Source organism: Macaca nemestrina, chromosome 3 (assembly GCF_043159975.1).
Source record: "Macaca nemestrina isolate mMacNem1 chromosome 3, mMacNem.hap1, whole genome shotgun sequence".
NCBI lineage: Eukaryota > Metazoa > Chordata > Mammalia > Primates > Cercopithecidae > Macaca > Macaca nemestrina.
This window is the reverse complement of record NC_092127.1, coordinates 85,888,496-85,904,615: the sequence shown is the minus strand read 5'-3', so window position 1 is coordinate 85,904,615 and position 16,120 is coordinate 85,888,496. Positions and strand designations below refer to the sequence as shown.

General features: G+C 35.3%; 1 protein-coding gene across 10 annotated transcripts in view; it reads right to left on the bottom strand.

The window, feature by feature from the left end:
• Positions 1-876: 876 nt before the first annotated feature.
• The window catches only part of LOC105486326 (centromere protein E), a 94,015-nt gene continuing 78,771 nt past the window's right edge, over positions 877-16,120 (bottom strand). For 9 of the 10 annotated variants that reach the window (XM_011749151.3, XM_011749152.3, XM_011749154.3 and 6 more), the window contains 6 exons: positions 14,580-14,765; positions 10,878-10,990; positions 9,446-9,543; positions 5,866-6,049; positions 3,849-4,135; positions 878-1,396 (listed from right to left, as the gene is read on the bottom strand). In XM_011749151.3, coding sequence (XP_011747453.2) covers positions 1,302-1,396; positions 3,849-4,135; positions 5,866-6,049; positions 9,446-9,543; positions 10,878-10,990; positions 14,580-14,765 — 963 coding nt within the window. In that variant the 3' untranslated portion in view covers positions 878-1,301. Of the gene's footprint in view, positions 1,397-3,848; positions 4,136-5,865; positions 6,050-9,445; positions 9,544-10,877; positions 10,991-14,579; positions 14,766-16,120 lie in introns of all 10 variants that reach the window. The other variant, XM_011749155.3, reaches the window with a different exon arrangement.

Sequence of the window (16,120 nt, the reverse complement as noted above, 5' to 3'; positions counted from 1 at the left end):
TAGTGTTTTGTTTGGATAAGGGTGGGAAGCAGAAGACAAACTCTTAAGGTACAGGTCTAGGGGAAAAGATTTTAGGAAGGGATAGTTTCCCCTTAGTCCTAGTTAATTCCTTTGGTGGTATGTTAAGATATGGGAAAAAATGCACTCCACAGACTTTAAAATACTAGATATGATGCAATCAATAATCTCTCCCTTTGACTGAATCTTACCAAAGAGCCGAGAATGCCTTGAAATCACTTTACCTCTGTTCTATAACCTAATGCAACTTGTTTTAAGTGTTTTTTCAAAGTCATATGGTATAAAAGTAATATCAAATATCCTCTAAAGCCATAGTTCTTAGATTTTTACAGGATCATGGGCCCCTCTAAGAATCTGATAAAACAAAGTATAAACCCTAGTATCCCCTCCCCCAAAATAAATCCACACAAAAAAGTTCACAAAAAATTTCAAAAGTTTTACAGATTACAAGAAGCCCATCCATATATGCTTCATCTGTCTGTGGGGACTCCAGGTTTAGAAAACTTTACTTTGATAAAAACTCTGGTACTGTTTCCTTATGTCTACAATGAAGAGGTAGAATAAATGATCTATAGGTTCCTCCAGGCTGGGAGTGAGGGGCAATGAAAAACAAAATCTAATAATAAACCAACCAATTTAGAGAGTTTGTATAGGGATTGGGATAGGTAGGTTACCCGGAATGTGAGAAGGAACTTCTGTGGTTATTACAGCAAAAGGAATGTTAGAACTGGAAAGTTAAGAGGACATAGCCTCCGCTATCCTTTAAGAATTTAAATCCAGAAAGCTTGTGTGTATTTTCATAGCAAAATATTGAGTCAACAAGAGAGACTACCTCACCAAGAAACCATTAACATTGCATAGAAAAGTGGTGATTCAGAACTACTAAACATTTATTGAATGTGTAAGGTATTAAAAATGTTTACAATTTTGTTAATAAAATGTTTTATATTAATGTATGTGTTATGCTTTGGAATATGCTAAGTCATGTAGGTAACTTTACATTCCTTTCAATAACTTTATTCTTTACAAAATATACAAATAAATAAAACAATTCAACTTTTAAAAGTATTACCATATGCAAGAAGAAGAAGGTATTGCTATCACCATTCTAAATTACCACAATGCATTCATTTCCTGTTCCCTTATATTTCAACTCTAGTGGCAAAGTAAAGCCTGAATTGAAATTAAGCTGCACTACGACATCATTACCAGGGACAGACACATAAACAAAGTCATTTCCAAACAAGGAATGCTGGACCTCCAGAGAAGTGACGAAGAGGAGTCTACTGAGTTTTGCACTCAGGCACATCTTTTCCTGAGGAGGCGTGCCAAGGACCTGGCTGAGAATCCACGCTCTCTGCTCCTGCATTTTGTACCTCTGAGAAAGAAAATGGAAACATTCATCCTATTACAAAAATACACAAGAACCAAGCACAGCTGGAAGTGGAAAGGATGTTAAGACAGGAGAGATGTGAACAATGAAAAAGGGCAACATGGTTCATCATGTTTGGTCATGAAGACGGTGTATTTCACCTTAGAGTTGGAGAATTTGACTCCCCATTTTGTCCTAAAATGAACTATTAGACAAACCATAGTTAAACTGAGAGATAATAAAGTTTTATTTGGAATTCTTCAATTTGAAATTCAAAGTGAATCAAACATGGACTGATTGAGTTTTCTTTCATCCTGTTTCTCAAAATAAATGGTGTGCTAAACAAATAGTATTTTAGAGAATATTTAGTCATCTTTGGAAAGCTTTCTGTGAGCCTTTAAAAAGGACTTTAGCTGCATCTATTTGCTTATAAACAATATTTATTTTATAATTATTATATTTATAAAAGTAAATCTAGTATAACTGGTCTTAGCAATTACCTTAGTTTGTTAAGGTAATTTAGATTACCTTTTATAATTAAAAGTAAAAACTCACATTTACTTTTTAAAAGACTGGTATTAATTCAAGCTGGGACTATCTCATTTAATTCTGAATTGGTCAGTTTTTGATTTATGTATTCTTCTAGGCTACTCTTTTATTTATCTAAAAACAGTACCAGAGAGATCCATACATTTAAAAAGGACTCAAACATTTTTATTTGCAGTTTGATGAATTCACATTATGCATACACCTCTGGCACCAGCAGACAAAACCAAAAGGTGATTACAGCTGGGTGCGGTAGCATGCACCTGTAGTCCTTGATGCTTAGGATTGCTTGAACCTAGGAGTTCAAGGACAGCCTGGGCAACATAGCGAGACAGTTCCATGCAAGTGTTAGCTAGCTAATAGAAGTCCTTAAATGTTTGTTAAATACTATTTCATGAAGAGAATATTTCAAACTTTTCTTATTCCAAATGTTTCTGTGCCTACCTATCTCCCTAAGAACACTTTTAGACTGTCAACTTGATCTAATTTTGATATAGTTGATGAGAATGGATAGATTTTTTCTTAATCACAAAGTAGAGGTTTATAAACTCTGGCAAATATTGCTAAAGGTTTTAAATGATTTGGCAACTGCCTTTCTTAGTGTACAATTTTGTTGCTTTAGATTTCTACAGTTGCATAACAGGGTACCTCTGGTAGGGTAGGCAGATACACTGTCGCAAAGGGCTGTGCACAATAGATGCTATGTGGTGAGAAAGACTACAAGAAATGCCATGTTACAGTTTCTCCTGCAAGTCCCCCCACTTCTGTGGACAACCTCCATGCAGAGCTGGGGGTGATCCTTGATACCTCCCCACTCCTTTGTTCAATCAGGTGCCTGGTGTTGCTGATTTTACTCCAAAATCTCTCCTGTCGGTCTACTTCTCTCCATCTCTACTCCAAGTCCACACTACCATCATGTCTTATTTAGACAACTGTCAAACTCCTGCTCCTACTATTTGCTGGTCACCTTAGAGACGAGGTGATGTTTTCAAAATGTGTGACTCACATTCTCCTGCCATTGCTTAAGATCTTTCAAAGTCTTCCTCTACACAATAAATGAAAAAATTCCTTTATATAATTTATAAAAGTCCAGCATTTCTGGCTCTTAATTCTCTCTTTGGCCTCACTGACTTCACCCACTCAAGCTTGTACTCACCGTGCTCTGACCACACCACATTTCTTTCAACTCTTTCCCTGGTCATGTTCCCACCTACCCTAACGCTGTTGCTGTTCCATCTGCCTGAGATGCTTTTCCCTCTGCTCTTTGTTAAGATAACTCATGTTACCCTTTTAGATCTGATCTCAGTTTCCTTCCTCAATATTCCTCAAATACTTATTATATTCCTCATAGTCTTTTGTAGTTGCACTGCTTGAATTTCACTTTTTTTTTTTTTTTTTTAACCACTTGATTACTGTCTATATCTTCCATCAGAACTAAGCTCTATGAAGGGAGGGACCACGTCTGGTTTTGCTTATCAATGTGCCATCAGGATCTAATCCTTAACACAAAGAAAGGGCTCAAAACAATTTTGCTGATTGAATAAATGAATAAGTAAATGATTCATTTATTATCTGGCTTGGGTAAAGTAAATGTAATGCTATTGGATATTCTGGTCCATTGAATTGATAAGACTTTTCAGTAAAAGTTGCTTTTTAGGGTAGTATCTTCATGTCCTTGAGAAAGTTGCTTGCCTCTCTTTGGACAAAACTAAGGGCTTAAAGGGTAGACTGAAGACTTCACTTGGGATAAAAGTGAATTGCACTTCATTGCTATGCCTTGGAGAAACCAACTTTCTTACACAGAGTCAGCAAATGAAGCCTGACATTGTAGCTTACTTGACTAAATCACTAATCGACTAATAAGTTCCAACTGTTACCTTCTGATTTTAAAGTAACCAGTATATTTACTTACCTGGACAAAGACCTAAATTTGAGTTATCAAAATAGCGAACTGGATGAGGTGATGGTAAAGACTTTGATCGGCTATCAAAAAACCAAGATTTTGGTGATTCCTTTGGCATAGGATCATGTAAATTCCGTTCCTTGCATTGAGAGGGTGTAATTTGTTTCTTTTTAGAAGCTGTTCCAGTCACTTTAGGAGACTTCGGAGAATTCTCACAAGTTACTTGTTTGTAAGCCTCTCTTTTAAGTGTTCTTTCCTTCCAAGTTTTGACCTCATTGGAAAGATGCTGATTATTGCTTAAATGTGGGGGAAAAAAAGAGACACTGTAAGACTTCTTGATTCTTAAGATGTATTCACATTTATATTTAAAAATTAAATTGTGATGAAATATATATAACATCAAATATACCATTTTATCACATTTACATTTTAATTTCAACCTCATGCTTCCTGTTTTGACTATTTCCAAAGTTCAGAAAACAAAATGGATCTATATCAATTGAATAATGTAGTAAGTTTCCATGATCATGGAGTCTTGAAAAGAAAGCTCTAAGTACAACATTAGGTTTTCAAATAAATCAATGATATAATCCAGAGTGGCTTATCTATTGATGCTTTGCCACAATAACTTGATAAATTAGTCTCCTGGATAGATGAATCTTTGATGTACCTTTCTTACTGTAAAAGAAAGATTACACTGTGCTTTTCTAGTTACAGTGCTGCTGCTTACAGAAGATGCCACCAGCATTTATCCAGTTCCTCCAGAGACAAACCTGGGAAACAATCCTAGAGACCTCACTCTCTTTCATTTTAACAGTCATCCAAGTCTCTTGATACAATCTCATCCTATCTATCAAATTCACTTCCTTGTTTTTATCCCTATTGAAGCCAAGCTAGTCCATGCTAAAATTATGTTTTGCCTGAATTACCATAAACACATTCTAAGATTGGGTCCCTCCATAATGCTCTAGCAGCCAAAGATGCTATAAGATCTCATCAGGCCACTAGCTTAAAACCCTCCAGTGCAGGTAATCCTGCCATTACATTTAGGATACCACTCCACATTCTTCAAAATGAACTATAAGGGCCCATGTAATCTGAATCCATTTACCTCTGGCACCTTGTCTTGCACTTTATTCTGTCTCATTCTCTACACCCTGGCCACACCGGATGTCTTTCAGTTCCACCAATTAGTTATTCTTCTTCACTCAAAGACCATGAACACGTTGTCCCTTGGCCTAGAAAACTTACCCTTCTTCTCTCATCTAGCCTAATTCCTATTCATTTTTCATATGTATTCTGATATAGGCATACCCTGGAGATATTGCAAGTTTGGTTACAGATCACTGTAATAAAGCAAACTGCAGAAATCTTTTGGGTTCCCAGCGTATATAGTAGAAAGATTAGTGCAATAAAACGAGGTATGCCTGTTTGTTGGCTTCTTGATCAACCAACCCTCTACCCCTAACACCTAGATAATATTGGATTTCTCTTTCATAATATAACCCTTTTATAATCTCCTTTTTGTTTTTGTTTCTTTTTTAATAGCTTTCATGGCAAAGAGTCATTCGTAAAATTATTTAATCCTTTTTTTTCCTACTATATCATAGTAGAGTGCTTGAGGAAAAGATTCTAATCTTCCACTGTGCTAGAAGCCAAATAATTTGTTAGATCTGTTTATAAAGTAAAAAGCCTACAATAATGGATGTAAGGAGTTCCTAAGTAAAGCCTCACTGGCTTGGGTATATGGATTTGTGGTGTATTTCAGCTGCCCCCTCAAAGGTCTTTGTTTCTTCCCTGTTTCTTGGCTTGGTTAGGAATTGTCAGTTGATAGACAGCAAACACTGGAATAGTATACCCATATTCTCATTTTTTAAAAAAGACACTTATTACATGAGCTCTAAAAATTACTGTCCCCATAATGACTGAAGTGTTACCACCTGCAAAAAATATGTGCATATACCATGTCCCTACATATATGTAATAGCCATAAGCATAATATCGGTATCATGTAAGCAGATCTTACCTTAACAAGTCATTCTTTTGCTTTATTAGCTGTTCATTTTGCTGCTTTAACTTAGAAATTTCCTTTTCTAGCCTTATATGTTCACTTTTCAAAATAAGAGCTTTTGTGTTTTGTACAATGCCGCTGCCACCTCCACAAGTTAAGGGTTTATTTGAAGGCTGAGAATCAGTATGTTCTGATATCACTGTGGGAGGAAAATACACAAATAGGTGATAATTTTAATTGTCTCCAAAGTTCAAAATAAAGGAAATACTATTAAGTACAATAAGCCATTATAGAGACCAAAACACCTCAAGTCTTGTTTCCCTGGAAGTCACCCTTGACTTCAGCCTTCTACTGTACTCCCTCTGTTTATTTGACCAACCATCAATTCTATGCCTCTAGAATCCCCCTCCACCAGTTTCACTAACATATCCCGATCACCAAGATCTTTCACCCGGACTGCAGCAATAGCAATCCTCTCCACTTACAGCTGTCCTTTGTTGATCTATATTTTCCCCTGGAGGGCTTGTTACAACACAGTGCATGTATGGCGGGGAGGTGAGGTAGGGTGAGAGGGCCACCCCGTCATTCAGTGCATTGTATATATTCAATACATACTATTAACTAAATATATGTTAGGATAATATTGAAGCACATATTAAATATTCTACACTATGTGTGTAAAGAGACTGTTTTGTAAATTGTAGGCAAAGTTGCATAAAAATGTGAGATAGTTATGAAGTGGATTAATCCATTAGGTCACTGGGAATTCACAAAAGAGGGATAGTGTGTGTGTGTGTAGGGCAATTCTTGATATCTATTTTATTTTGAATTCATCTACACTATGTACCTGAAAGTCATCTACAAATCAAGAATAATTATCCTCAACCTTCTGAAACAAAGAATCCTCACTTCTGTTTTTAGCTCTTTAAGTTTCTTGGTAGGTGCTGTGGTTATCCTGTAACAGACACTAGGGAAGTTTAAGCTACAATAGGTACTAGACAACACCTTAACACCTTTAGCACCATTTTTTGTTTTTTTTGAAATGATACAATAATACAAGCAAAACAAGCAGATATCTTGTTTTGCTTAGTATTTGAAATTTTCAATGTGCTTTTACCCACAACTTTTGGTTTGATCTTTATGTATGTGTGTGTGTGCGTGCATGCATATAAATAAGTGTATATGTATATATGCTTTTTAAAAAAAGACACTTATTACATGAGCTCTAAAAATTACTTTCCCCGCCGGGCGCGGTGGCTCAAGCCTGTAATCCCAGCACTTTGGGAGGCCGAGACGGGCGGATCACGAGGTCAGGAGATCGAGACCATCCTGGCTAACACAATGAAACCCCGTCTCTACTAAAAAATACAAAAAACTAGCCGGGCGAAGTGGCGGGCGCCTGTAGTCCCAGCTACTCGGGAGGCTGAGGCAGGAAAATGGCGTGAACCCGGGAGGCGGAGCTTGCAGTGAGCTGAGAGCCGGCCACTGCACCCCAGCCTGGGCAAGAGAGCCAGACTCCGCCTCAAAAAAAAAAAAAAAAAAAAAAAAATTACTTTCCCCATAATGACTGAAGTGTTACCACCTGCCAAAAATATGTGCATACACCATGTCCATATATATGTGTGCGTTTAACTATATATGTGTGTGTGTGCGTATATATATATGTATATACACATATATATCCTGTAACATGTAATATATGGAATTCTATATATTCTGTATGTATTATATACAAGTAATATATATTGCACATTGAAAATTCCAAATACTAAGCAAAACAAGATATCTGCTTGTATTATATACACTTATATATAAGTATATACACTTATATATACATGTGCATGCACAAATATGTATACTTATATATGTATATATGTATATACTTATATATACTTACATACATATACTTACATATACATGTAGTTATACATATATACTATACTTATAAGTATACTTATGTATAAGTATATATACATATATACATATATACACTTATAAGTATACATACACATACATACATATATACACTTATATATACACATACATATATACACTTATAAGTACATATACACATATAAGTACATATACACATATGTATATAAGTGTATATAAAACTGTATAAGTGTATATAAAAGTGCATATATAAGTGTATATGCACTTACAGGTATATAGAAGTGTGTATATATACTTAAGGATATGTAAGTATATATATGCTTGTAAGTATATATAGGTGTATATATAAGTATATATGTGTGTATATATACTTATGAGTATATATTAGTGTGCATATATATAAGTATATATTAGAAAATCCTTCACAGCAGTTCTGTTTATTCTGTTTATTCTCCTGTAAAAAAGTATATATAAGGAGGCATTAGGAGATATACCTAATGTAAATGACGAGTTAATGGGTGCAGCACACCAACATGGCACACGTATACATATGTAACCTGCACATTGTGCCCATGTACCCTAGAACATAAAGTATAATAACAAAAAAAGAAAGTGAAAAGACAACCACAGAAATGAGATAAAATATTGTCACATCATATATCTTGTATGTGACCTCCATCCAAAATACATAAAGAATTCTTTTTTTTTTTTTTTTTTTTTTCAAAATCCTAAAGCTTTATTTATCTTTTTTTTTTTTGTTTTGTTTTGTTTTTTAATTTATTTATTATTATTATACTTTAAGTTGTAGGGTACATAATAAAAAGACAACCAAATAAAAAAAGTATATGAGTATATAAGTATACTCACATATACATTTAAGTATATATATACTCACATATACATATAAGTATATATACTCACACATACATATAAGTACATAGTATATATACTCACATATACTTGTAAATATATACTATAAGTATATATATAAGCATATATATATACGCCTATAAGTTAGATGATCAGGTGCTAACCCCACGATTTCACATAGCCATTGAGATCTGCACCTGACTTAGTTCAGTACTTGTTCTACTGCACAGCTATCTCAAGTACTGTTAAAGCATTCTTTCTTTTCAAACGGGACCGACAGAATATGAAAAAAGGTAGTTTGAGGAATGCATATATATTGAGAAATTTGACCAACAGATCTAAAAAGCGTATCTCAGATAAATTTCAAAGACCTTTGCAAGTAAATATTAACTTGGTATTTTTAGTTTCAAGAACAAACAGAATAGTATTTATTTTTACTGCACACCAATTATAACTTATGAAATGTATACACTTAAAATCTATGAAGACGTGTTTCATTTTATTGGGAAGCATAATTCTACACTGATACAGTATAAGTCATTCCTTTATTGCCTGAAGGTATCTTCACTAATAGGCAAAGATTTGACAATACAAAAGTAGAGTTAATATTTTTCAAGAATCTATAATGGATAAGCATCTAAGATTACAACAAACTAAGATGTCACAAGATATTTGGAAACACGGTTCCAATAAAATCATTTAAAAATACATTGGTGGTCAACTTCTGTTTATTCTCGACTGTCACATACTACATAATATTAGTCTTCAAAGTCTGTTGTGTGTTGAGAAGTAAAATTTAAAGGATCTGAAAATATCTGCATTTTCTACTTACTTGAGGTATCTTGGGCCTGTTGACTTCTTCTGAGATTTTCTCTCAATAGCCGTATAACTTCCTTTTGATATTCTACAGTGGCTTTTGTAGCACTGATTCTAACAAAAACAATAAAAAGATGTAAAAAGTTCAGCAACTAATTTTTTACAGGAGAATAAACAGAGCTGCTGTGAAGGATTTTCTAATACATCACATTGACGTAATGCCCGTAAGTGGCAGTAGATAAGCCCTCATGATACCTCTCTGGTGCCATGTGCCTTATGGCATTAATGCCATCAAATTAGAAGCATTCTGCTCGGGTGCAGGGACAGTCTGGTTTTCTTATATTGAGAAACCCCAGTTCTTTTGAAGCTTCTGGAGGCCTAATTCATTGGATATTGAACAAAATTATAACTACCTAATTATTTTTTACCATGGGGTCCTAGAAATATCTTGAAGGTATAAGGAGCATGAAAGAGAAAGTGCAGCTTTATTGCTGTATGGTCAGGAAAGCAAACCCTGACTGCAGCTCTGGTCTAAGATGCTACAAAGGTCAAATTCTGATCACTGTTCTCTGATAGAAAGAGGTATTTTATGAGAGTTGCTAGTTTAGGCATTAATCAGCAACGATAAATTATGACTTTCTGCCTTTCTTAATGACTATGAATGTATCTGTATCTGCTGACCCTATTCTTTTTTTTTTTGTTTTTTGAGATGAAGTCTCGCTCTTGTTCCCCAGGCTGGAGTGCAATGGCATAATCTCAGCTCATTGTAACCTCTGCCTCCCGAGTTCAAGCAATTCTCCTGCCTCAGCCTGCCGAGTAGCTGCGGTTACAGGCACCTGCCACCATGCCCGACTAATTTTTGTATTTTTAATAGAGACAGGGTTTCACCATGTTGGCCAGGCTGGTCTCAAACTCCTGACCTCAGGTGATCTGCCTGCCTTGGCCTCCCAAAGTACTGGGACTACAGGCATGAGCCACTGCACCCGGCCCTGCTGACCCTATTCTACAAGTAAAATTGTTTTTATAATTGAGAGTCTAATAGATTTATGTTTCACTAAAACCAATAGGCTGCTTAGAGAGCATGAAAATTCCGAGTTACTTCCTGGGCAAAATAAGAGATCATTAAATATTTATTCAAGATCCTTAGGAAGAATGAAAAGTGTTACAAGACAGGAAGCATCTTAACAAATCCTCTAATATAAAACTTTCTTTACTGATTATGAATGCGAGGACCAGAGAGAATAAACAGTATAAGGTGATGCATTAGTAAGTGAGAACGTATTTCATTTTTTTTTTGAGTCTTAAAATCTATGGATGTTTATACTTTTTAAAGAAGAGCAGTAACAATGTTTTCATAAATTTTATTTTAAAAATTTAACTAATGAAAAGTATATGTAGTTTAGGAAGAAAAGCTATTAAAATAACATTAAATTAAGACAAATACGTACTCCTTTTCAAATTCTTTGGCATTTTTCATTTTCTCTAGGTCTATTTTCACAAGCTTCGTTTTGAGATCTTCAATTTCTTCTTTATACGGCTTAGCTCCTAAAGCAACTTTGTCCTATTTTTTTTTTTTTTTTAGAGAAAATAAAAATAATTATTAGAGGAGCTTCAATTTCTCCAATTTTAAAGAATGGTTAGCTGTCTTTGCTCTAATTAAGGACATTTTAAAATAGCAAACAATTCCAAATATATGAAAAAGCATCAATTTTAACTGAATAACTAGATATTGATATGAAGTCTATCTGAAGCTAATAAGCAATTAGAAACACGATTTTCGCAATTAGAAACATGATTTTTGGCCGGGCGCGGTGGCTCAAGCCTGTAATCCCAGCACTTTGGGAGGCCGAGACGGGTGGATCACGAGGTCAGGAGATCGAGACCATCCTGGCTAACACGGTGAAACCCCGTCTCTACTAAAAAATACAAAAAACTAGCCGGGCGAGGTGCCAGGCGCCTGTAGTCCCAGCTACTCCGGAGGCTGAGGCAGGAAAATGGCGTAAACCCGGGAGGCGGAGCTTGCAGTGAGCTGAGATCCGGCCACTGCATTCCAGCCTGGGCGACAGAGCAAGACTCCGTCTCAAAAAAAAAAAAAAAAAAAAAGAAACATGATTTTTATTTCTTAAAATAAATATATTTTTTTCAATTGAAAATACCCACAAAATGAAAAAAGTTGGAAATAATGAAAAGGCCACTGGAAAAAGGTAAATCAGAAAACGAAACAAAAAGATGTTGGAGCAGTGATGTAAACATCAAACTAGAACTAAATTCAGGCCACAAAACAGAGCATTACTAGTTATATTTTGTACTGAAACATAGTTCCATCCAGTGATACAAAACACTATATTTGACAGCAGCAGTTTTAGTTTCCAGAAAAATGGAATGGAAAACACTGGGAGTTCCTACATACCCAGTGTCCCCTATTCCTTTTTCCCCATATTAACATCATGTATTAGTATGGCACATGTTATAAGTGATGAATATTGATACATTATTAAGATCTATAATTTCCATGACAGTTTATTTGTATTGTTCATTCGGTGGGTTTTGACAAATGTAAAATGGCACATGTCCATCATTACAGTATCATACAGAATAGTTTCACTGTCCTAAAAAACCCTGTGCTCTGCCTATTCATCCCTCTCTTCTGCATTATCCCTGGTAACTTTATTTTTTTTTTACTGTCTCTTAGTTTTGCCTTTCTAAAAATGTCATATACTTGAAATCATACAGTATGTAGCCTTTTCAGATTGGCTTCTTCCACTAAGCAATGTGTACTAAAGGTCCTATCATTCCTTTCTTTTTTTTTTTTTAAGACAAAGTTTTGCTCTTGTCCTCTGGGCTGGGGTGCAGTGGTGCGATCTTGGCTCACTGCAACCTTCGCCTCCTGGGTTCAAGCGATTCTCCTGCCTCAGCCCCCTGAGTAGGTGGGATTACAGGCACTCACCACCATGCCTGGCTACTTTTTTTGTATTTTTAGTAGAGACAGGGTTTGCCATGTCGGGGAGGCTGGTCTTGAAATCCTGATCTCAGGTGATCTGCCTGCCTTGGCCTCCCAAAGTGCTGGGATTACAGGCGTGAGTCACTGCACCCGGCCCTCTCATTTAATTGCTGAAAACTATTCCATTGTATGAATGTACCAGTTTATCCATTTACCCACTGAAAGACAGCTTGGGTGTGTCTAAGTCTTAGCAATTATGAACACAGCTGCTATTAACATACACATGCGGCCTTTTGTGTGTACATACATTCTCAGCTCATCTGAGTAAATACCAAGGAATACAACTGCTCAATCATACAAGTATGCTTAGTTTTGTAAGAAACTGCCAAACCATCTTCCACAGTGGCTGTAGCATTTTGCATGTCCACCAGCAATTAGTAAGAATTCCTTCTGCTCCATACACCAGCATTTGGTGTTCTCGGTGTTTTGGATTTTGGCTATTCTGGTAGGTTTGTAATTGTCTATTATTTTAATCTGTGATTCTCTAATGACATATGATATGAAGCATCTTTTCATATGGTTATTTGTCATCTGGGTCTTTTGCCAATTAAAAGATTGACTGGTTGTTTCTTATAGTTGGTTTTAAGAGTTCTTTGTCTATTTTGTATAACATTCCTTCACCAGATTCATCTTTTGTATATAGTTTCTGCCAGTCTGTGGCTTCTCTTTATTCTCTGGACAGCGTCTTTTGCAAAGCAGAAGTTTGTCTCAATAAAATCCAACTTACCAGTTTTTTTCTTTATGGATTGTACTTCTTGTATTATATCTAAAAAAATCGCCAAACCCAAGGTCACTTAGAACTGCTATGTCATCTTGAGTTTTCTAGTTTCGCATTTTACATTTATGTCTATGATCTATTTTGAGTTAATTTTTGTGAAAAGTATAAGTTCTTTGTCTTTTTTTTTTGCTTGCGGATGGATATTTAGTTATCTAGCATCATTAGTTGATCAGACTATCCTTTTCCCATTGAGAAGCCTTTGTTTCCATCTCTCCCAGAATAGAAATGAGAGTTCTGAAAACAGCTTACAGGGCCTTTATGATCTGGTCCTTGGCTACTTCTCACCTTACTTTCTACCTCTATCCTCTTGCTCATTCTGCTCTGGATGTACTACCTTGCTTGTTTTCAGTTTGCTATTTCCTTTGCCTGGAACATTTCTCCCTGGCCACACAGTTTGCCCTATCACTTCCTTCAGATCATCTTACTGGTGTGACATTCCTCAACTCCCCTATATACAATCATCTCTCTTCCCACACATGTCCACCTTCACCCAGAACCATGTACCCCCTTGTCTGGCTTAATTTTTTTCCATTTCACTTTTCACCACTTGAGATATAATATACTTCTTAATATATATAACATATATAACAATATACCTTCTATATTTTACATTTTAAGTTAATATTCTGTCTCCTTCAACTAGAATGTAAGTTCTTTGCTGGCATGGGCTTTGTTTTTTCACTGGCCTCTAGAACAGTGAGTGACACATAGCTGGTGCTCAGCAAATATTTGTGGAATGAATAAAAATTGTGATCAATTATTTGTAATATTAAAAAATTACAACATTCTAAAACTTTATAGTTGAATTTTTTAGTTTCCAGCTATAACAATAATTGTCAAAAAAAATTAATTTTTCCTTTTGCCTCTCTACTCATGTCTCACTGAATAGACCAGAATTTTTAGAACAATGTTAAATATGAATAAAGCAGGCATTCTTGACGTGTTCCTAATTTTAACTGGAGTGAAAAGACACTGGAGCAGAACAGCAAATTTAAATATGCCAATTCGGATCAGACTCGAGTAGAAGAAATGTGAGAAGTGGCTGGAACTAAAACAAAAGGGAGTAGTGATTAATGAGTGTGTGATTTGTCTAATGACATTCAAGTTGAAAAACGTTTAAATTATGGTTTTTCCCCCCAAAACAGGTCAGATTCAGCCCATGGGACATCAGGTGGGACTCAGTAACAGGGGCAGTTTAAGTAGAAAGAAAAGAATTTAAAAATATACTTATCTAACAGTATTATATATTTTGATATACATTTTTTTGAAAAATGAAAAAAATATACCCTTTAAACTGTAAACATGTATGTCTTTTAAAAATTATTTTTCCAACATACAAACAAACAATTTTTATTTTTATGTTTAAGTTACCTGAAGTACTTGAATTGTCTCTTTTGTTGTTTCAAGGCATTTATTTGATTCATTAACTTTGGCTTGAAGTTTTGCTATCATGTCATTAGTCACCTCAAGTTCTTTCTGCATCTTTATAATCTCGCTTTCCTTATGCATAGCACTTTCTTTAGCTTCATGTAGTGAATTTTCCAGTTCTCGAATTTTCTATTAGAAAAAGCACACATTCATAAGCTCTATCATCAAGACAGAATCACAGTATACAAATTTGAGACAGAGATGATCATATTTAGGTATTGTTAACTTTTCACAGATTATATTAACAAAGAGAGGCCAAACATCATTCAATCTATAGACATGTTATTTCCCTCATTTAGATGATGATTTTTGGATTGAAAATGTCAAAGGTTTATATTATAATCTGTCTGCAAATTCTTCAAACATGCAGTTAAAAACAGCACAGTGGTTATGTGATTTATTAGTCAGCATAGTGCTAAGCATATTAAACAGGCACTCATATTTTAAATGAACACTACTTAAACAAACGACATTTGTTAATTGACTCTCTAAAGTAATATATATAACTTATCTTTCCCTTTACTTTTATTAATTTTTATTTATTTATATTTTTTGGAGATGGAGTTTTGCTCCGTTGCCCAGGCTGGAATGCAGTGGCACAATCTCGGCTCTCTGCACTCCACCTCCTGGATTCCAGTGATTGTCCTGCCTCAGCCTTCCGAGTAGCAGGGACTACAGGTGTGTGCCACTATGCCTGGCTAATTTTTGTACTTTTAGTAGAGATGGGGTTTCACCACGTTGGCCAGGCCAGTATTGAATTCCTGACCTCAGGTGATCTGCCTGCCTTGGCCTCCCAAAGTGCTGGGATTACAGGCATGAACCACCATGCCCACCCTTATTAATCTTAAATAGAAAAACACAAATATGTAGAAAAAAATTCAAAGACATATAATGCAGAGTAAGCCTCCCCTTCTCAGACCCCAAGTTGACCCTGAAGCAATCACTACTAAACTTTTTCAAGTGTATTCTTCCAGAAATTTTCTATCTATAACCAAATATACATGAATATAGTTTCTAAAAATAGTATACACACAATATACTAAATATAGTTCTGCTTTATTTTAAAACTTGAGAACATATTTTTTCCAGATCTTTCCATTATGAACACATAGATCGCTCCTATTTTTTGTCTTCATGGACATATAGAATCTCTTTTCATAGAGGTATCACATTATTCACACGTACACACCACACTTTTTTTTTTTTTTGGGCAAAATGTCTGGATTTTTGGGGGCCCATTTAGAATTCATTTTTGTTTAATGAGTGAGACAGGAATCCAGTCTTATTTTTTTCCAGTTGGCTATCCTGTTGTATCAAAATCATGCATTAAGCAAACCATCTTTTCTTTCTTTTCTGTTTTTTTTTTTTGAGAGTGTCTCACTCTGTTGCCTAGGCTGGTGTGCAGTGGCATGATCATGGCTCACTGCAGTTTCGATCTCCCAGGCTCAAGTAATCCTCCCAGCTAAGCCTCCCAAGTAGCTGAG